At 40.1% G+C, this 23,206-nt stretch overlaps 2 protein-coding genes across 2 annotated transcripts; one reads left to right on the top strand and one right to left on the bottom strand.

Moving 5' to 3' along the window:
* The first annotated feature begins 14,944 nt into the window (after positions 1 to 14,944).
* Positions 14,945 to 21,613, top strand: LOC111603574. Its single transcript, XM_023321224.2, has 4 exons — positions 14,945 to 16,663; positions 16,721 to 16,963; positions 20,718 to 20,855; positions 20,928 to 21,613. Exons 1-4 carry the CDS (start codon positions 15,325 to 15,327, stop codon positions 21,206 to 21,208), a joined length of 2,001 nt encoding a protein of 666 aa, XP_023176992.2. The 5' UTR covers positions 14,945 to 15,324; the 3' UTR covers positions 21,209 to 21,613.
* LOC111603575 (protein NASP homolog) lies at positions 17,106 to 23,155 on the bottom strand. The gene is made up of 5 exons (XM_023321225.2): positions 23,018 to 23,155; positions 18,776 to 19,114; positions 18,110 to 18,714; positions 17,774 to 18,051; positions 17,106 to 17,708 (listed from the first exon to the last, which is right to left on the bottom strand). The coding sequence occupies exons 2-5, from the start codon at positions 19,075 to 19,077 to the stop codon at positions 17,397 to 17,399; spliced, it is 1,497 nt and encodes a 498-aa protein (XP_023176993.2). The 5' UTR covers positions 19,078 to 19,114; positions 23,018 to 23,155; the 3' UTR covers positions 17,106 to 17,396.
* Positions 23,156 to 23,206: the final 51 nt, after the last annotated feature.

Here is a 23,206-nt window from a genome sequence, read left to right as displayed (position 1 = left end):
CAAAATTAAAATTTGTCATACTAAAAGTAAATCGCATATTTATACACCAATGCACAAATACAAATTGGACGAGTTAAAAACGATTGCATAATCTTATTTAAAAATTTAATTATTTACGTGTCTGGTTGCCTGTCTGTGCGATGCAGAAATGCGCATCGTCTTATTGAAGGAAAAAACTCACTCAATTCTAAAGAGCTCAACGAATGCAAGAACGAAAGCTAAACGAGTCACGAGTCCTTCGGCTCAAAGTCAACTCAGTTAAAAGGCTCGTGCTTTAGTCCGTCCTCGGCTCTCGTACGCAACAGACGTCGTTTTCTGCAGTCGCATGTAAACAGATATATAGTAACATTTCAAATAGCAATAACATGAGCAATAGCAATACCAATAGCAACAACAACAAGCATAACAACCAAAAACGTCGGCTAGAAATTTAGCCAAAATAAGAGCCAAGTAAGAATTTATTCCGCAGTATTTGTCGCGTGTGAGTGCCAAAAAAGCAAGTGAAAGTGAATTTGAGCAATGCAAGTGCCGTTGCATTTTTGCAGTGTTGTGTAATCGTCTTTTTGGCCTGAGTTTCAGTATGTGAAATCGATTAATTAGCAATCGACATCGGCAACGACAGCCGTTGGCATTTTGATCGTGACCCGTTACTTTAATGACATTGCGTTAGTCAGCAAGTGTGTGTGCCTGTGTGCGTTGGTGTGCTTGCGTGTTCATGTGTGTGTTCAGTGTGACACACTTTGCTGTTGTTGTTATTGTGCTTCTGCTTGTCTTGGCCATTGTTGTTGCTCTTTGTGTGCGCTGCGCCTTATTAAATGTCCTTGATGTCGTCGCTATGTCTGACTGCCACGCCCCCGCGACACTTAAAAAAAATACTTTATTAAATCAAATCGTTTGTGGTTATTCCAGTGACTACAGTCGCACGAAATTATCGCAGACCAAATGAAATAAACGAAATATGGAAAATTCCTTCAAGTACAACTGTGGAACTATGGAAAAATAAGCTAGCATACATTTTGGGTGTTTACGTCATGTTTGTCTACGCTTAAAGGCGTTTGTATGCCGTATATAAAACAAAAAAAAATATATATATATATTTGTATATTATATGTTGAAGTCTGTTCCGTATGTGCGCCTCTGTTTGTTGTGCTTGTCTTTGTGTTAGCCTTTGTATTGGTACTTCTTTAGACTTCAGTACATCACGTCACATGCCACTTGCCTGACACCGAATTCAAAATTCTGAAGGCAGCCGCTTCATAAATGCATGCCAACGACTATTTAATATTTATACAGAAACAAGCATATTATATCCATGAAACTGTACAAACTGTCCACGCTGTGTGTAAACTGTTTGCCCAATGCAAATTCAACAAGCAGCACTTACCATTCCCTCTAATAAGCCAACTCGCTGAGCTGTTTGTACAAATTTACGTAAGTGTTGACAACCATTATCATTCATCATAGACCTTACCCTATTTATATATATACATATGTGAATGCGTACCTACATACATACCTATACCCGATCGAAACAAGCTTGAATTGTGCCATGTTAAATATTCATCTTCATGCTTAAGATTATTCATTCGATACAGATAAACAATTGAAAAACACTTACTCTCAACACTTGTGCTTCAAAATTTCATTTACTCGTATTTTGAAATATATTTTAGAAGATATATATGTGTATATTACTGCACGCTTTGTTTTACTAAGTATTAAAAGACAAAGTTTAAGATACGATTTTAAAAATTATTCAATTGTTTCTCTGACTATTATTATTGTATTATTATTAATATGGGATAACGTTTATAAAAGTGGAAATATTTAAAATCGATGTATTCATACAGGATGCTGATTGTAGATATTATCCTGCTCAAGTTATGCTTAGATAAGAAATTGATTTTTTCTAAGCAAAATGACATGGAATATCGAAAACCATAAACTTTTACTGCGTAATATAGAAAAAAATATATATCTCAAATTTGATGTTTTTAGCTTTGATGGCTTGCGTATATGACTAGATAGACTCAACTCGTCACCGTGATCAAGATTAATATCTAAACTGAGTCATCAGGACTCCTTTTGCCTATTCCCTATGGGTAAATCTTTTATTTTTAATTTTCAACGTGTTCAGGGTATAAAAAGGTAGAAACGATTTCGATCAAATTAAAACTTAACATTTTATTGGCTACTGCATGTAACTGAAATTAAGAGAATTTCAATCTGTTCAATCTCTAACAATCTAATTATATCGAATTAATTGAAAGAACAGAAATTGCTAATTGAATTTTCGCTTAATTTCTGTAAAGTGCTTTTACGAATTCAAATGTGTCGTCTGCGTATCTAGGACAGAGAATCGAGTTTAGTTTTCGCATTTCACGTTTTGCATTTCAACTCCCAGTGAAGCTGTCACATTCTATCAAAAAATTTGTCGTTTCCTGTCCGCTTCACTTGTCAATTGACAAATCCACTCAGTATCTGAGGTATGCAAATGGCATTAGCGCGCGTAGTGCTCATCAAGTCTATAAATAAATGAGCGGAATATGGGCGGACAGTCTGACATTTGAGCAGACGATGACATTTTCATGTGCATGAGCATGTCCTTTGTATAAAAGTATGTCTCTGCGTATGTGTGTATGTGGGTGGGAGAGTGTGGATTACTCGTTTCGCGTTTAATGCTAAAACATAATTTGCTTCCTCTGACGCTCTGTTGCCATCCTCCATCCGTCGGCCCGATGCGTGCGGCTGAAAGATACGAGACACTCGTCAACGTATACTCGTTATGCCACTCAGGATGGTAGTCCATAGTAGTACCACAATCAGCTAAGCAAATGCGTCAAGTGCATCCGGGCCAAGGAGGCAACAACTTGGTTACCCGATGCTGACATGCATGTTAATTTGCCTGGCAACCTGACACAGAACAATGGGTTTGAATTAGGATGCGTATATGCCGTGGATATCAGTGAATGATATTATTTATACATATAAGAGGGAAGAGCAAGGCAGCAGCAAAAGAAGATGCAAATTAAATATTCTTATATTGCTTAAAACCAATATACTCTTTTCGATTTGTCAACTAGTATAAAATGGCGTACTGCTATACCATAAGTACATATTTAATAATCAGCGTCTATTCCATGATATGATTCCAATAACTCAACGCTGCTGTTCCAATTAAGTATATCGCTAACGAATATATAATCGTAGGCATAGGAGTATATATCTTATGAGGTCAACTCTATAAAAAGTTAGCAATAATACAATTTTGGGCTAAGTAAATTTACATGCTATGAATATAAATATAAACAGTTTGGCTATTTATTATTTATATCCTGCACCGCAGGGGAAGAATGTCAAAAGAAAGTTTTTTCTAGGGGCACAAAGTATACAAAGTATTTTCTATCTTTTCTTATTTATTCACAAATACATTGTGGCCATGTGCTGCTAAAGATTTGTTATGCAGGTGCTGCACTGCTGCTGACTTTTAATCTTATCCGTCTGTCAGATCCGCTGGGTAAACGTGATGTTAAATCTCAGTTTTTTATCTGGCACAACAATAGTTGGCAATGTCAACGCCAGCAGCAGCAGCAGCAATGAATGACCACCGGCAGTATCTGCATTGTACATGGGCGTCAATCTGGACAGCAGGATTGCATTCACGACCCACGTTCCATTCACCTGTCCACCTAGATTTTCACCACCTGCCTTTACTCAACTCACAAAGTTTTTGTCCCCAATGTGAATCGAATCATTTGACATGTGGCACGCGTGTCATGGACTTGTACACACATATGCACGTAGATGCCAGATGTGTGTGTGTGCTGGTGCGTGATTGGGAGGCAGAGGTAGAAGCAGGGGCAGCCATCAGTTCATTCATTCGGCCATACATCCGTCTATCCAGCGAATCGTTTCTGTTTGCTTCCGACTTTTGCAATCGTGTTTGACATACGTCACTCGCATATCCCACCAGAGTCTCACAATTCTTACAGGCTTCACTATTAAGATGTTGTCCTTTCTCCAGTACCAAGCGCATTTACAGGGTAGCTCGGCAGTTGATCAGTCTGAAAATGCTACTCAAATTTAATGTCCTTAGACTAAACGAATTTCTCTGTATATGCGCACACATATAATTATGTACTCTTAGACATACAACGGCATTGCTTAAGTAAGCCATAAATTTGTTTTGGCTTAAGAAATTTCATTTAAAAAGCATTGCCTACTTTTAGGGCCCATGTGCTCAACGATTAAGCATTAAAGCGCGTTCTTATACATGTATTGCGCCGCACAATCATTTATGAGAGTGGAGCAATTTATTTGTATGGACATTTTTCGACCGAAATTTCATGTAGAGCAGTTTTGATTTATTGGCCAATTTTGCCATTTGACATGAGAACAATAACAATGAGAGCAAAAACCACGGCTGCAATTATGAAACGGAGGCGTAGGCGGTATTTTTTCTTGCCAAGCTAAAATATTTTAAAAATTGTTTTTTATTTTAGCTAAATATATATAAATATATATATATACATTAGTAAAATAAGCAAAAAAGTTAAGGAGTAAAAAGAAACAGAGAGCAGTAGACTTACTAGGAGTGAATAAGAGATAAGCTATATAGGTTACAACTTGTTAATCTATATATATAAAATACACTTACATAAGTCAAGATCTGTCAAATATAAATCATAATCGCATTTAGTAAGTTTGGCGTCAACTGAACTTAGAGCCAGCCCTGCTTAAGATAGCTTTTAGCTTGCTGTTTATTTCAGCTTGCAGTTTATTTACCTTAAGCTTTTTATCCTCTTCTGTCGGCTTCCCATTGGCTCCCAGCGGAATTCACGGATTACGCTATGTGTTAATCAGTCTGCCAGGCCAATCAATTTAAATATGTAAATAAAGTGACAGAAATATGTGCAGAATTTCGCTTAAACACTTAAATGTGGCTGTCGCAATTCCCCTAAGTAGATATAAATTAATACATATATATATATAGGCATATATTTGTAAATATTCTTCTCGCCGAATTATTATTGGCAAGAGGGCAAGCAAATAAGGACAAGCGAAGGACCCACGTTGGTTTACTTTACATAATGAAATGTGGGCAAAGTTCAAATTGTTGTTGCTTGTTTCATGTTGCTGTTATTATAAGCAAAAGCTTTTAAATTAAGCCAAAAAAATGTCGCATGTTGTGGCAGAGTAAAAACACTCAAATAATTATATGCATACATCCATAGAACTGTTTGTGACTGACTGGCTCTACCTTGTCTTTAACTTGATTTCTATCCAATTTTAACACAGCTCAGACTCAATTTTAAAGATCTAAATAAACATAATAAGAAGCCTGAGCTGAACATGTTCAAAGAATGGAAATTGTAAGACTACACGTTCAAATGACCCTTAACTACACTCTTTGTTCTGCTCACTTACTCTTTTATACCTTCTCTGTCGCTTACTTTCCACTTTCTCCCTCCCTATATTTTCGCTGATTTTCTTAGAATTTATTTGAGTATATATAAATACTTTTCTGCTTTCCTTTTGCCTTTCTTGCATCTGTCAGTGAAGGAAAATTTTGCACTAAATTTAACATTGGTTGATACGAAAAGAAGCAAAAAACGAAAGCTCTCAAAAATCTTTAAGTAAACTAAGCAGATATTTACCGACCCACGAGCATTCAAAGACTTTTAGCAGCAGCATTTTTTGAACCCGGTCTCATTAGCGTCAGCTGTGGCAAGCCTTTCACTTGTACATCCCACAGTTGGCCGCCTCCGTTGCATCCGAAACACCGAGCAACTGGCATCATCCAGTTGTTTGGCGAAACTTGAACTTTTTCTTTGTCCTTTTGTGTAAATGATTTTAGTTTTCGTTTTGTTTGGCTACACGAAACTTTGGGGCAACGCTCAATTGAAATTCGCATTTCCAGATTGGCAGAACCAAGTACTTTGAAATTCAATATAGCTTATAAACAAAGTGTTCCAAGTAGTCGAGGTATATGCCAAATGCTTATATAGATTCCATCGAAATCTGCTTGAAAAATGAGCGCAAACAAGCAATAAAGGACGAGCCCAAAGACTTGATAAATTGCGTTATTTCAGTCTAAGCAAATACACGCAAGGCCACGTGCATGCATATATATATATATATATACGATATACATAGATACATATGTATATATATATATCTTCTGCTGAAGATAAACAAAGGCAGGCATTGCTCGAATCGTTATCTTAAGTGCTACAAGTGCTTGGCCAGCTGACTGAAAATGTTTTTGTTCTTGACGCGAATTGATTTAGGTTTCTGTTACCAGCTGCTTTAACGCTTCATTGGCCAGCCAGACAGACAAACAGAAAGACAGAGACAGACGCTGACCAAACGCATTGAATTATGCAAACAAACAAACAAACGCAGATAAAATCAAAAGTGCCCTTGGTGAGAGAACAGGCAGATGATATCCTGTACAGACAAGCAGACACCAGAATCTTAGCGCTGATTGAGAACATACATGTTTATATATTTAATTTATATCAAACTGATGACATCGAATAATTTACCAGCTGGTAATCTTAGTCTGATGAAATGTGCATACCCCATTTAAACTCTTAAAGGGTATAGCAAACAAACCAAACCGACAAGCCGAGCCGTTGTTTTATCGGGAATTTCATACGCCCCGTTGTACGCGAAAATTGTTTCAATTGACTTGGTGAGTTTGATTTTCAATAATTCATTAATGCTTGCCATGCGAATGAAAATGTGAGTTATTAGCCTTTAGCTAATAGAGCAATGTTCGTAAATTAAATAACAGTCATGTTGCGTAAGACTTATATAAGCGTATAAATATACGTATTTTCAGTTGACAAATTTCTACTTTAATCTTTGTTTTCTGTTGTATAGTTGGTCGCGTTTTCAATTAGGCGCTTATTACATATTCTAGCTGCACAACCATGTAAGAGTATATTTAGTTGCTGACTGGTTGGGCGAACATTGACGTCATTGCCGCACTGAGACAGACAGTTGCAACAAACGCAATTCGACACGCAATGCGACTGCCGACTGATTTTCATATGATTTGTAGCCCCAACTACTTAGCCAAAAATAGAAAATGACACAAGCTGCTGGAAATGTAAACGTAGTTGTCACTTGGCTATGCTCCTGCAATGAAACTTTCACACTATTCAAATAGAATCAAGGACTCGGAAGCTTTCAGCAGCAGGCGCAACGCACCTAATGTCTTCGAGTTTGGCATTTGGCAGGAAGTTGACTTGTCACATGGCTTTAACAAGTCAGAACTTATGCAAAATTATGCAGCCGGGCGTTCTAATTGTTGCTGTCTGCCAAGCTCACAACTCGCAATTGCAAAGTTGATTTGGTTTACGGCCATGCGACATGCAAAGGCCAACGAGGGCAGCCAACAGGCCAAAAGCCAATTCCTGCGACGTCGTTTATCGCATTTCCTTATAATCGATGGGAAAGGCCGAACTTCTGGCATTTGGTGCACAAAAACGTACCATTGCGTCTATTTCAGCAGCTGCTCTTTGTTGCTATTGACTGCAGGGCGAAGTTATTGAGTTTTCTTATGTTTGCCTACACAGCGTATACGTGATATTTGTGCATGTAAACCAAACTTGTGGTTCAGCTGGCGTGGCAGCTGTTCAAATAGTTGAGTGCAGGAGAGAAAACTTATGGCTTAAATAAACGCATACAAGTTTATAACAATAATAAAGTTTTCAATTAAAGTTGGAACGAAATTTCAATAAATTCTAGATGATATTTTTCATTTTTACTTGCCTAACAGAAGAGAACTTGAATACACTTTTTTAAGCTTAAACGCAATAGCTCAGTTTGTATTAATCCAATGAATTATCACAGTTCTCATTTAAAGATAATATTTATATTGTTTTGTTTAACAGACTCATAAATTTTAGCTAAGTGCGCAGCCATTTCGCAAATCGATTCAACTTGGATGCGCATGAAAACGGTTTAAGCAAATTGTTCAAATTGCTGCGTTAGATAAAGCAGAAAACAAATGAGCTTCGAAATTGTATTTTCCATGCCAACAGACAGATATGCAATCAGCTCAAATACTATATACTCAGCCGATATCAAGCAAAGCATGCGCATACCAGTAGACGTTTGAATATTAATGTGTTGCTCGTTTTATAAAAATGCAATGCCATCTGTTTTAGCACCGCACACACACGTGTGTGAAGCCTTTTCGGTTTGCATATGGAAAAGTTGTGCTTTAAATAATATAATCCACCCAATTCGATTGCTGTCAACGTGTCGTATGCGCAATAAAAACTTTGTTGCATACTCGAGCGCCTTTGCATGCTTGTGTATGTGTGTAACATGTGTGTTTGGGCGTATGGCGTATAATATGATTTATATTTAATACTTAGCATAAGGTCCTAAGTCAACTGCGAAATTGCCTTTGCCAACGATTGGTCGATAATGTTACCAAAACAACATCAACAACATCAACAACTTTAGCACAAATTCAAAGATTTTTGCTGCATCATTTGGCAACGAGTTTAAATATTTATATTCAATTTGACATTTAGTGGCCTCGGGCTCTTAAATTGCGAATGCAGGCCAAAGAGGCTAGCAGCAACAGCAGGAGGCCTAAGCCTTCACAGAGCAAAGAAGCAAGACAAAGAAACAGCGGAGGCTGTCTGACAGCGGGGCCAGTTCCACTGCTTGGGGGCAGTGCTGACAATGCTGTCAGTGTAGGGGGCCGTACTCTTGCCGCTGCCTTGACATATCCTGGCTGTAGGCACAGACATTTTTTGAAATTGACCCGCATAACGAACGCTTTGACATCATCGCCAGAGACAATCATACACAGTCAAGACTAGGCACAGCAGGTGCATGTCTCACTCGGCCCAGCTCGAAAATTTAGCTAATGAACTACAAATCTTTGCCAATCTGACTTCTTCATCAACAGCACTTTACTTGATTAGAAATGTAGCTCAAGTAGATTTTGCAATTACAAATGGCTTGACCTAAGTGTTATATAAGATACGAATAGGCTTTGTCCAGCTTAAGCTTCCACTATTACTTAACTCAAACTTAAATTTATTAAATATCCCCGAAGAGCCGATGGCTTGACAGAAACAACTGTTGTGCAGTGTCTAAAAAAAGGTCTAAATTCCATTGCTATTCATTTTTAGTTTCCAGCTTCGTTGTCTGTCAATGTGTCATCATAAAATTCTTATAGTCACATTCCCTATTAATATGGTACGGGAACGGGAAGATTATCGTGTGCGCGTCCCTTTGAAATCGGATGCCATAAAAATGTTCATGCTGCCTGCGCATGAAGCAAAACTCTGGCAAACTTTACGACTTTGGCTTTGGCTTTGGCTTTGGCCTTGAGGCTCGAGACTTTGCGTCCTGCTTTTGCGGAAGCAGACGGCAAATCGAAAACTAGGCGCCCATAGTTAAAAAACGCATAAATTCTTATGTAGGGCGCCAGTTAGTTATAAATAATCGAGAGAGAAAATAAGTGCACAAATGACGGCCTTGAATGCGTTTATTTTTGGCAACGTTGGCCAAATTTCATTTCACGTTTTACGTTGCGCATACGAAGCGCTGCGCGCGCCCGACAACCGGGCGGCGGAAGCGCCACTGACAACTTCAATGACAGACAGCTGGCCAAGAACTGGGCTGCAGCAAATCGACAATTACGAAACTCGAATACCCTTCAGATGCCGCTGCTCTCTAAGCCTGCAATTAGTTCGCAATTTGCGTCGTCACATTTTATTGCTGCCTCTTTCGAAGCAAGCTCGAGTGCAACCAATGGCCACTTAAATTTAATGGCCACCTTTTGCACCACTCGAACTGCTCTGACACAGTTAGCGCCACACACACATACACACACACACACACAGACAGAGGCATAGAGACACCCACGCCAATGAAATTATTGTCTGTTGGCAGCAAATATCTATTCTCTATAGTATGTGTGTGTGTTTGTTTGAGTGTGTGTGTGTGTGTGTGAGTGCGTGTTCGTAAAATAAACTGCTTTTATCTAGTTATAGCTGTTTGTTTACTTTACTTCGACCATTGCCATGAAAACACTTTTCATATAAATGTTTGTCTCCTGCTCCCTCGACAGACACTTTATTTATTTAGGCCAAATACATTAGATTTAGCATGTGAAATGTTATCAAATATCGCATTTGCTGCAAATTTCATAATCTTAATGGTAATACGCTTAGCCTGACTGCTCTAATTAATTCTAAAAACTTAAGCCAATTAGAAATATTTCTTGCTATTTGAGAAAGTTTTGCCGAGGGAAAATGTTGAATTTAATATATATATTTTATTGTATTTGAACAGTTCTTTTAAATTTAAGTGTCTGATATTTGAACATGGGCTATACTTATAATGGTCTGACTCTTGATGCATCAAGATGAACTGAGAATCTAAATATTTTACATTCGGAGATTTTAGCCAGACTCAAGGTTGATTGTCTCTAATCAATAATTGCGAGAAGCGAGCGGACTGTGAGCGGAATAGCTATTTGGGGTACCTCAATAATTGATAACTAATTGAAAATTGTATAATTATATATTCTCCATTTCGTTTAATATTTGCTTGCAAATATTATTTATTTCATATTTTGTTCAAATTATATATATATATATATAATATATAATTATATATATATATATTTATATTAACTATTTTTATATTATTTTATATATTAACTATTTTTATTTTAACTATCTAAAGATAAAATCTTGATCAGTTTAAGACCTCAAAATATTACAACGTGCTCAAGTCATATTTTTACTGCAAGTCCAATTAGTAGTATCATTTGCAAAGTACTAAGCCCTTAAAGATTCCCCGAGGCTGACTTATGCACATAATTAACTAGAAATTGCATGAAATAAGTTTTAATTAACTTGGCAATTTGCAGGCAAGCCATTTTTGTTGCTTGCTTCAGAAACGGCTAAGAGGCTAAATAAATAACTTGGCAGCAAGTTGAAAAAGCCTTGGAACGTGCAGCCAGATGAGACAGACTCTGCGAGTCGGCATTACGATTGAAAGTGCAAGAAAGTGCTTTCGAGGCGTATTAACAAAACTTTCGGAGCTACGTTCCGCCCGTAAGCAGGCAATGAATTGTACGCTTTCAAAATATAAATTTGCATTGCGTCATTTGCAATGCGACTAGGCAGGGCAGCTGCAGGACGAGTCATGGACGTGACAAGGGGCGCCTGAAATAGTGACTTTGTCTGCCTCGGCCAATTCATGGTGACCCCTTTTGGGTGGGGCAGTGGCAGGGGCATAGGCAGCCGGGGCTTGGAAGCAGAACAAGAAAAATTGTTGGGCCGCCGTTAATTGTCAAGGCAACAACGTTGCCACGGCAACATCAACAACAACAACAACATCAGCAGCAGCTGCAACAACAATAACAAATGCGCAATCAGCTCGCCTGTCACTTGCATAAGTGTGTATGTCTGTGAGTAGGTGTGTGTGTGTGTGTGTGTAATAAAGTGCCATTTTAATTACATGCATAAAATGCCGCAGTACTTGAACAAAAATAAGAGAAGTTAAGTCTCCCGGCAATTGTTACACATGTTGTTCAGCTGCAACCCTCTAGGGGCTTAAAACCAACCCATTGTGCCTCTTTTAGAGCTCAGCAAATAGATTGTGATTAATATAAAAGGATTTCAATGACATTTTTCACTATTTTCCCAGTGAATGTTTCGCTAGCATAAAATATAAATTATTTTGTTGCTATTGTTTACTTTTGACATATTTTGCTTTGATTTTTTAATTAATAAATCCCTCGAGCATACTCGAGCGCTTATTAATTCACGGAATTTTTTGATTGCATTCAATATTTATCATTTTTTATAAATTTCATCAAACTATTGTTGCATTGCTATTCAGCAGCATTAACTATTGCATTAATATAGATACATATAGACGATGATTCGATGGCTCTTGCCTAACTAGCTTGGTTCGTATAGGTATTATTTTTGTAAGCCAATTAGAAAGCTCTGCTTAACCAAATAACTGTTAATGAATAAATACCTAAATTAATGAAATTTAATTGTAATTCTCATAACTGTTTTAATTCTGAAAGACCTTCAGGCATGGCGTCTATGGTTTCGTTGGTGTGGAAAAGTTTTCATACCATTTTCTTATTAGAAGAGAAAACATGTTAAGCTACGCTGAACTTTGTCAACTGGAACCACACCAGGACAAAGTTCTGCAGGACTGTTTTAAGTATCCCAGGCAACTATAAACTTGTTGGAGCACACTCAGGCATACAACGAAGCATTTGTGTGAGTATGTTGGCTCCTGATTGCATTGCAGCGAGTCTGTGACACCGGAGCAGCTCCATAGCTGGCATGCGAGCGACTCCTGGTCACCGTTGGCAAACTCGTCTGAAAATGAAAATATTGACAATCGAGTTTCGACTAACAACGAGGAACAAAACACAATCAACGGCGACTCAGCCACAGCTGCCGTCTACGGACATGTGTGTTAATTAATTTCCTGTCAAGATTCCAATTAGCCTGCGGGGCTGATGATGATAAAGACAAAGCCACACTCAGTCTATTCGCATATCAATTATGCACGCAACAGATTTGCGTGCCAATTTATTTTGTTTCCATTAAAAATTTACCAAACTGTTCGAGCGCAGAGCTCTCAGAGATGTGTCCTGTAAAGAGACTTGCGGCAATCTACACTGAAAGTCACGTACACAGCAGCCCAACAGGCCAGGACGACATTGCCCAACTAGACTAGCTTTTAGCCTCGTGTTGCAATCAGAAATAATTTATAGCACAAGATAAATAATAGAAACTAGTTTAAATATTCCGCTCAAATGATGCCAGCTGCAAGTCATGGCTTATGCAACGAACTAAATAACAAATTTAACAAAATCTCATGCCAATTTGGCAGATAAACAAGACATAAGCCGTCAGCAAACGAGTTGACACAATTAATGCTCGTTTCATTTTGGAATTCAAACTAAAAAGTTGTCTAAGTGACATTAAGGAAAATAGAAACTGAGAAATATACTGTATCGCGCGCGCAGCTGCTAATCAAACCATTCAAAGTTTCTTATTTTAATTTAGCTTTTAGTTTAGATTTTTGTTATACTCTAGACACATTGAATATGGATATTTAGTGATTAAAGTTAGAGTTAAAAGGCATGTCGAAAGGAGATTAGAGGCGTATCAGGTCCAATAAAGCTATATGTATTACGCCACAGAATTTAGGACATCTCCTAGTCCAGCACTTTCAACTAGAGCACTCTTATTTCGATTCCAAGGAGAATATATTATAAATTAAAATTTAGATTACAAATATTGCTTCTAAAGCGAGATTAAATTTTATAATTTACGGCTCAAAATCTCGAACTCAAGAGTTCGAAACTCTATCTAAATACATTATAAAGCAAACTCGAACTCGAAACTCTCTATCTAAATAAATCATCAAGCAAATATAAAACATATATTAAAGCCTTGGCTATTTGGTTTTATTAGAGTACCGCAAATAGTTTCATTTTGTTTAATGAAAAACGCCAAGGAAACCGCATTTGCGGCATTCCAGCTGCTGACCACCGAATAAAGGAATGCAAATGGCATGCGGAATGCAGGCATATATAGCTATGATATATGGTTGGAGCTGAACATACGACTTTACTGCACCTGCTGCATAAGCGTATGTGGCTAAGTAGCCGGCGAAAATGAATGCTTAAACCCTTTTTTTATTTTGGTCTGGCCAAAATTTGAATTGCAGCAACGGATGGAACGGAGGGGGGTAAGCCACCTCCACTTGGCAGCCAGTCGGATTTCCGCTGGGCGTTGAGGTTGTGCGGCGGCCATGCAAAATGCAGCACACAGTTTACGGTCTCCGGCCCGGTCCGGGTCGAGTCGAGCCAGGCCAGGTCTGAGGTCCATTTGAAATTCCGGGTGTGAGCCACATAAAATTGAATTAGTTTAGGGTCATTGTGCTTGGAATTGCAAATGCAATTATGCTTCGTATTATTCATATCGTAGACAGCCCATAAAAGCCGAAGGGTAATGCAATTTGAATGTAATCAAAGAGCTTTTCTTATATTACTTATAAATCATTTCGAATTCTAAGCAAAATTCGAGAAATTCAAGGAGACTAATCTATCTCTTGGCATATTTGCTACACCTACTTGGTAATTGTCTATTAAATTTTTTTTTTAAATATTTTTTGAACTGTTAGGCATTTTTATGATATGATGATTTCAATAAATCTTTAATTTCTTATATCGATATATATCGATTTTTGTGAAGAAGAGCAATTAAAATTTATCAAATTTTCATTTTTGTACAGAAACCAATCTCTAGTCGTAACAAAGATGTTTTTAGCTTAAGAGGTTCTTTATGGTTAAGAAGTGGTAATTCTTGATAGACAAAAAGATCGTTAAAGTAAGCGAAAGTTGAGTTTTTGCTCTTTTATATTAGAGTATATCAAAGGCTCGACATGACTGGGCTATTGTAGTTTCAGATTGGGTTTTAGCACATCAAAACTTCGTAGTAAAACGAAATACTAAAATACAAAATCGATTCATTATATATATTGAAATACATTTATCAATATATAGCTTTTACTGTTACTACTATATTTATCAGTATATAGCTTTTACTGTTACTCTTACCATAATGCAATGTCTATGCATCCCATATCAAATTTACTTAATGTTGCTTTAATTGTTTCATTACTGCACGCATTAATATTCATATTAGTGTAAATCGAACTATTAGTAATTAGTTGTCTTATCTGTATATTTTGTATTTCGACTCTGTCTCTCTTTCTGTATCTCTATCTCTCAACTTCTTCAAAACTCATGTTGTACATTTGTTTTCTCTACTTCTTTTTTTAGAGCTTCAAGCTAAATCAAAACAATTTGTAAAACGTAGAGAGAACTCATCAGAAATTAAAAAAGAAAAGAAATAATAACCATAACAAAAAGCAAACAAACAAACAAACAAACATAACTGTAAATTGGTATATACAAACGAGCCTGTTGCAGCAAACAGTAAACAAACAAACAATCAAACAAACAACAACAACAAACGCCGCTAGTAGTTTCCTTTTGTGGCACAAGCAAAGATTACATTTTGCATAGTAGACTTTTAGGCGTCGCACTCAATTTAGTAACAGCTACAACAGATACAAGAACAACAAGAACAACAGCAACACCTTCAATAGCATCCATCAGATACATCCAAGCAAGCAAGCAAGCAACCACCACAGCCACAACCACCAAAAACCACCACGAACCATATGAGCTTGAACAAGATCAAAAAGCGCGAAAGCTCAGATTTATGACTGATGCGTGCCAAGGGCGCTGGCAGCGCTGTCGGCGTCGGCGTCGGTGTTGGCGTTGGCGTTGGCGTCAGCGTTGGCAGCGGCAGTCGCTACAAGGTGACGGCCCGATGTGTGCCTGAAGTGAGCATCACATCGCCCACCAGCGTCAGCCAGCTCCAGCAGCAGCAGCAGCAGCCACAACATGATGCACCCAACAAACACATAACGCTGCTGCGCAGCCGCTCACAGCCGACGTCTAACAGCATTTTCTCGCCAGGCTTAGGCTTGGCAGCGGGCGGCGTCACTCTGGTCGAGGAGGAGGACTTCAGTTTGATAGCACCGGAACCAGCCAGTGGCAGCGGCGCCAGCAAGAATGTGCTACAGCGTCAGCTAGCAACAACCACCCAACTGGACGAGCAGCAACAGCAGGAGCAGCAGCAGCAGTTAGAGCAGGAACAGCAACACTTGCAGCAACAACAAGGTCTAGGCGAGATTGAAGCGCCCAACGAGCTGACACCGCTGGTGGAGGAGCGCTGCGCCGCTGCCACAAACGCTGTGGCATCCACACAAAATCCAAGCACATCGACAACGACCAATAGGTACAGCCACAACTCGAAGACGACGCGCTCCTGGCCAGTGATCTACCGCAATCCACATCACTGTGACTACGAGGCGCTCTACGTGCAGCAGCAGTCGCCAACGCCGCCGGCGCAGCAGTCGTCGCAGTCATTTAAGCAGAACTGCTATTCCAATCAGTTCAAGCAATCGATTGTCTACTCCAGCAGCAATGAGGAGCTGCCGGGTGGACCAGAGCTAACGGATATCACTCCCCGACAGACCACATGTTACTATTTTGCGCCCAGCCGGCGCAATAGCATTTATGAGCATCCCTCGTCCGTTGTTGGCGGCTCCTTGCAGTTCGACGCGGCCAGCAACGCAGCGACCACAGCAGCAGCAGCTGCCGCCGTCGAGAGCCTGAGAAGGAGCAACAGCATCCTACTCAGACAGAACAGCTGCGCCAAGGTTATACAGCGCAGAGGTAGTGGCAGTGCCGGTGCCGCTGCCTTAGACACATCCACATCGCTTAGCTCGCACATGGACGGCCTGGGAATGGGCAGTGGAACCGGAGCAAGCGCCTGCTGCTCCAGCTGCTGCATGGGACCTCCGCCTGTGCTGTTCCTCTTTGTCACACTGCTAATGACCACCAGCGCCACGGCTATGCTCTGCGCCGCCATCATGACTGACCACTGGGAGCATGTGACGTGGGATCGAAGTAGCCTCGATCGTTACTCGAACAGGTCGGGCCTGCACCTGGAGTGGCTCTTGGATGATCAGGTGGCCATGCTCAAACCAGATAAGCGAGGCAAGTCCAGAAACTCTAATTAAATTCCATTTAAATACTTTATAAATTGCTTTATAGCCGAACATCGTTTTCGTCGCGACTCCGTTTTTCTGGTGCCTATGCACGGTGGCATTTGGACGCTGTGCATCGATCTGCCTATGCCGCAGCTACAAGAGCTGCGCCGCAATCCGAAATTTCCGCGTGGTGCGCCGCCGTGTGTCAACTACCTGGCCGGATCGATGGAGAATGCGCGCGGCGAGGAGCAGCGCAACGATTGGCAGCACAGTGAGTCACAGGTCATCACACTGCAGCCGCATCTGAGTACGTATTGTGGCGCAATCCAGCCCCAGAACCAAATTCAAATTCCAAGCAGCTCTTACCTCTAGACTCACCAGACTCTCACTTTCGTTTAGACACATTGTTTAATTAACAACTTTTTTGTTGAGGCAATTTCTGTTTTTATTATTAATTCATTCGTTTTGCTCTCGATCTTTTTCTTTCTTTTAAATAGTATAAAAACATTATTTTATGTACGCACTTAGCACTAGTTGTGATTGTAATCTTACAGACTTATAGAAAATGGTTGTGAAACATCAAAAACAAATAGCATATTCTTAAATAGGACGAGGCTGGGGATAGGATAAGCTTGTGTGTGTTACGTATATGTGTGAGTTTTAAGTAGCTGATGTGTTGGTGTTTGTGTGTGTGTGTTTGAGTGTGTTTATAACTGGAATGTGCAGTCTTCGAACCATTTCTAAACAGCAGCACGCTTGGCCGGCGAACAAAGAGCTTCGGCCTCTGAGCTGGGCTCCTCGGGCTTCTTGCGTTTGATCAGATGCGTGATATCTGTGGGTTTGGCCGAACTGCTGCTTATGGCCGACGATGAAGCAGCCGACGTTGCAGCCGAAGACGAACTGGACGGAGCTCCATTTGCAGCGGCAGCGCCGTCAGCTACTGTGGCTGCTGTCGATGAGGAGGCAGCAGCATCTCCACCGGCGTTGCTACTGCTGCTGCTGCTCATTGGCTTGATGTAGCTGTCCAAAGCGGCGCGAACCTCAGCAATGGTCTGAAATGATTAATTTAGTATGAATATCGATATAAGCTACATTTCCACTCATTTTTATATCTTACCTGCGCCTGTGTTTCTTCGATCTCCTGAATCTTGACCAGAATCTCCTGTCTAGTCTCTTCTAAGTCCAGCATGTTGCTTTTATCACGCTCGGTTGGATTCTCCTTTTTCTTGATTTCGGCAATTTCTTCCTCAATAAGCACGCTGGAATTACGCAAAGCACCGGCACCTTCCTTGTTCTGTTGCTGCATGAGATGAGTAAGCCCAATCTTGTAGTGCAGCTCGGCCAGTGCACGACGATTTCTGTTAGGCAGCTCTGCGTGTATCTTCAGCGCTTTATCTACAAGGCATAATCAAGCTAATCACACATTCAATCATTGATGGTGGGAAATTGTTACCATAATCGTCACGAGCAGAATCCAGAATACCATTCTCAAATTCAATATTGGCCAGTTCCGTTTGGACGTCAGCCAGGTAAGGCAAGCCGCTAAGACCCTGTCGCGAGAAAATCTTGGCCGCCGCCTCGAGTATCTCCCAAGCCAACTGCAAGCTACCGCTTACACCTTCGCCGTCCTCGTTTTCTTCCTCCGGCTGGTCAACATCCATGGATCCTGGTGCGCCGTTGCTGGTACTTGGTGTCACTTCACCATTGGAGGTGCTTGGACGCTCATCTTCGGGGTTAGATGCTGCGGAATTACTGTTGCTGCTGCTTACTTCATCAACAGCCGTAGGTGGCTTGGAGCCATCGGCATCATCTGACTTAGCCCGGTCGGCATCGCCGGTGGAATCGGCCTCGTCGGCAATACCTTCTTTAATGGTGTCCAGTTTTTTGCCGTTTGAATCACCATTTGCCTTAGCCGTCGCTGGCTCATCTTTATTGGCCTCACCTTCTTCATCCTCATCTTCGTCCGCCTCCTCATCTTCATCATCATCAGCCGCCTCATCGGGCACATCGATCACTTTGTTCTCATCCAACGCCATCGCAATCAAAGCCTTTGCATAGCTGCAAACAAAAATAGAATACATTAGATACAATTCGATCTCATTCCTATATTCCTACTCACAGCAGCAGTGGCTGTCCCAGCTCATCGGCCAGCTCGCCGTAAACTTCTTCGTACAGCTGGCACACCTGACTCAGCTCATCGGCCGCCTCGTCGTAGCTCTTCACAAGAAAGTTACGTGATCCCTGACTGAATAGCTCTTTGCCCTTAAGGATTTTTTCTTCACGTATTTGCTCCGGATTTAGAGCAACATCTGATGGCACCTTATCGGGCGTAGTGTCCGCAGCGACGGGTTCATTAGCTGTTTTCTCTGGCGCTGCATCGACACCACCCGTTGTGACAATTGCTTCAGCTTCAGCGGACATTTCAGCGTTCCTTGTGAAGTTAATTGTAATGGGAAATCTATAAGAATTTGTATAGGTCAAATCATTAAGTTGTATTAATGGAAGCAACACAACAATCATCATTAAATTATTGTATATTTTTTTGTTTTTTAACATAGTTTCGATTTCTTTACTGCTTTATAATTACATTAGCTTAAACACATAATGGATTGGCGCTTAATCTTTTTGATTCCACAAATTAATCCCTTGAAATCCAATACCTTTTGTAGAGATTGTGCCCTAGACGTCACTTTCGATGTATGTAGCGAGAGCGGAGAGAACCGCAAATAAAAAACAACAAAGTTTATTCGTATTTTTCGCAATTCGTATCACAACCAAACAGCTAGCTTACTGTCACAGCACATACATATGTACATAAATTCATTTATCTGGCTCACTGATTCACCCGCAATGGCTTAAAACGGCTTCGCCTCACCTAGCGCTGCCCGCACCTTTCACAAGTCATTAACACAAATCCCCAATGGAGAAGGATTCCAAAATCGTTGTAAATCCTTTGAGTACATTAAGCTAAAAATAAAAGACCTCTCCTCGGGTGTGCCACAGTGCTAGATACCCTGTATTCAGCAACAAGTTAAGAACTCTGCATATTAAATGTTTAAGGTGATACTTTGAAATTTGAACATACACAGGGTATTTATCAATATCGATAATATACATCTCTCTTGAGTCCCGTGGGTAGTTAATATAACGACAATCAAACATGAAATCTCTTAACGAAGTTATAGTCTCTTAGCACTAAAAGAAACCATTTTGTGCTTGGTTACATGCCCATAACACCCCTTTTAAACCACATACTATGAGCATAGAAGCCGAAAGAGCAACAACTATCAGAAACGGGTACAATAAACGTCCGTGAATCCACCCAGGCAATGACATCAAATGAATGCATATAGTAATTACCAGCAGTTCCTAAGTTTATTGCCAAACCATTGTCGATATCGAGCCACACACGTGTGTCCCCCGACCCCAGTCAGCTCCGTATTCTGTTCGTCTTGTACGTGCAGCGACCAAAAAATAGGTCATCGTGTGGTTTGGGTTTGGGTGGGTGAGCGCCCACCCCACCTCCTGCAGGCATTGTAAATCGCAATTGGCACTTTGGTTTTTGAACGAGTTAGTTCTAAACCTTGCCGCGGTGGGCTTTTAATTGGCACAGTTAGTGTAGCGCATGGCGTAATTGGTTTCACTAGTGTTTTGATTGCGAGTATTATATGCTAGTTGAAATTAATGGCACGTGCCAGATGGATTTAGGACGACATTGAATAATGAACACATGGGACGAAACGAACAAAAGGATAGTAGTAGCTTAATATAGTATGAATCGCAGCTAGGTTAGAGTAAATGTTTTGGATTATTACAATATACGAAATATATTTCATAATCTTTAATCATATTAGAATCTTAATAATAATAATATCTCGCATAAGCTTAAGCTTCTATCCATCACACAATCCGCCTTTATGTAGCTTTCGCTTTACACTTTACACAATTCAATCATTATGTTTCGTCAACCTTTGTAAATGATTTGAACAAATGTTTTTCAACTTTAATGAAACAAACTTAAAGCCGCCACTAATTTAAATTTGTTTTGAATAAAAAAACAGGAATGCAAAACCTGTCCATATCCTGCTCCCTGGTCTGTCTCATCATTCTAGGCAGCGCCGCTTTGGTAGGCGCCTTTGGCGTGTGCCAGCGCCAAATAAGCGCCATCCTTATTACAGGCGTTATGTATCTGCTGGCGGGTGAGCTCAACCGGACATCCGACACCGGAATGTTATCCATTTGATCTCAATTAATTTCCTTTCTTTTTGCAGCTCTATTTGCGCTTTTCACGCTGATGATAATACACTTTAAGCGACAACAGGGACGCCCCATGTTGGACAGCGACTATGACGGCACTGTCGATGGCATTGTTGCCCGGCCGGGCGGCGTGGCTATTGTGGCCAAGCCGTTGCTGGGCGCACGTGTATTTCTAACTTCGTGGAGTCTGGATCTGGGCTGGGGTGGCGTAGTGCTGTGCGCCATTACATCAGTGCTATGGATTCTGCTCTCGAAGATCATGCGCTACAACCCATTCTCGGCACTTATGATTTAGCTAAACGCCCTGCCGCTCGGCGGCTATGGCAGCTATGATAGCTACGATGGCTATGATGGCTATTATGGCAGCTACGGCAGCACCAACAGTAGCAGCAGCGGCGCTAGCGCTAGTTTCCTGCTGGCGGGCGCCTCAACGTCGACGCGGCATGCGGAGCATCGGGGCAAGGGCAAATACATACTCTGAACTGCCCCAACTCCCAAACTAAAACAAAACAAGCAACAAAAACCTTGATCTTAACTCTCCTGCTTCCACACTGCATGTTTAACGGTTCATCATTTCGATAAGTTTTGAATGCGCGCCCTTTACTCAGTTGACAGTGTTGGAAAATGTACCAAAAAGCGATAACCGCAACAAAATCAATTGCCTTGTTCTTATATTATATACGTATACTTATAAAACAAAACAAACGAAAAACTTTATCTTAAACCTATATTGTAAATCAAATTTACGATTATCTATCTATCTCTCTGTCTATAAGGAACACTTGCAATTTTTGTATACATTATATTTAAATACTTAGCTAATCTACACCAAACAACTTTACACACGCACACACACACATACAATTTACAGGCCACAACTACGTTTGTTACATAGAATTGAGATAGTTCGGGATTTATTTACAAATTCCCAAACTGGGCTTTTGCTTTTGAGACGCTTACCTAGTAACAATTTCGCTTGCTTAGCCAATTTCTAACATATTAAAGCTAAAGTTAATGGGCCTATCCAAAATTCTTGGCTATAATAGTTTGTGTGTTTTCAAACAGATAGATCAAACTAATACAACTATCAAAACTATACATATACTATTCATAGAGTGCTTTAAGCTATGGTTTACAAAACTTATTCTATTTGTATAGGTGCATCCACTTGGAAAAGAAACCAACAAGTGTATTTTTATGCAAATGCTTCGCCTTAAACAAAAATTCAAAGACAAAACCTAATTATATTAATTAAAATTATTTAAAACAACAATTAAATTGCCAATTTCTCTTGGGACTGTGGAAATTTTAAGCACAATTGCGATCGATCTATTTATAAAGCGGGCGAGACATCTGCCGCATGTGTATTAAATTTTAAATGTTAAATAAAATATCAGACAAGAGACGAACGCAGGTTCATTAGCATTGAACGCGACAGTTGCTGCCGCGGCTGCTTGAGCAAATATGTAAATGAACTCGCAAAATAAATTCTATATGAAATTGAAAAAGAAAAAAATTAAAAAAGTGCGCGCCAAATTCAATAAATGTGCAAATTGCAACGAGGATCTTCGGTGGATATGGGCCAGGGCAGCGCGCCATGAGCCAAAATAAAAATGGTTCGAGTTGTTTTATTAGCACGCACTGCAAACAATTAAATAAATACATATTCAAACATGCATGTACGTATGCCTGTATTTATGTACATGTGTACACGGCAAAGAGATCGAGATTACAAAACAACGCAAAAAAGTTCATTCACCTGTGTGAGTGCGTGCGTGTCTGTGTGTGTTTTTGTGCGCGCATCGCAACGCGCTATTTGCGTGTGTGTGTGGTTGCGTGTATGTGAGAGCCCGCCATTCGCCGCCTGCCACTGTCACACGCTAAAAGACATACACCGGTAGCGCTAACGGATCTTTTATTCACCACAAAAAACTACAAAAACAATTCGCATATTCGCAAACAACAAATAGAGTAACAAAAATTCATGGCGTTTTTACACATTAGATTCGCAAATTCGCAAGCTCTACTATATGTGTATTTGTGCCGCTGTGTATATCTCATTCAAGCGCCTACTTAAACAATATTACACTTTACTATGACTTACCTGTGTGTAGATGATCTTTAACAAAAAACAATTAACAAAATATGCACCCTTTGAAGCACTAATATTACGCTTATTTGCAAAATTATATGAGTAAGCGCCGCGAAATGCTAAAGAAGACAGAGGAATTGTAGCTGATCTATCGATAACGAGGAAATGCTTATGGTCACACTATTACAGCAAGCAAGACGC

The sequence above is a fragment of the Drosophila hydei genome, unplaced genomic scaffold (assembly GCF_003285905.1).
Source record: "Drosophila hydei strain 15085-1641.00,03,60 unplaced genomic scaffold, DhydRS2 tig00008119-arrow-pilon, whole genome shotgun sequence".
Classification (NCBI taxonomy): Eukaryota; Metazoa; Arthropoda; class Insecta; order Diptera; family Drosophilidae; genus Drosophila; species Drosophila hydei.
This window is presented reverse-complemented; position numbering and strand designations above follow the sequence as displayed.

Bases quoted from the DNA above. Each gene is read 5' to 3' on its own strand.
- LOC111603575 (XM_023321225.2), bottom strand. From the start codon at position 19,077: ATGTCCGCTGAAGCTGAAGCAATTGTCACAACGGGTGGTGTCGATGCA. The intron at 18,052-18,109 runs GTAACAATTTCC...TATGCCTTGTAG, and splicing joins TTCTGCTCGTGACGATTATG to ATAAAGCGCTGAAGATACAC. The intron at 17,709-17,773 runs GTAAGATATAAA...TAATCATTTCAG, and splicing joins TCGAAGAAACACAGGCGCAG to ACCATTGCTGAGGTTCGCGC.
- LOC111603574 (XM_023321224.2), top strand. From the start codon at position 15,325: ATGCGTGCCAAGGGCGCTGGCAGCGCTGTCGGCGTCGGCGTCGGTGTT. The intron at 16,664-16,720 runs GCAAGTCCAGAA...ATTGCTTTATAG, and splicing joins GCTCAAACCAGATAAGCGAG to CCGAACATCGTTTTCGTCGC. The intron at 20,856-20,927 runs GTGAGCTCAACC...TTCTTTTTGCAG, and splicing joins CGTTATGTATCTGCTGGCGG to CTCTATTTGCGCTTTTCACG.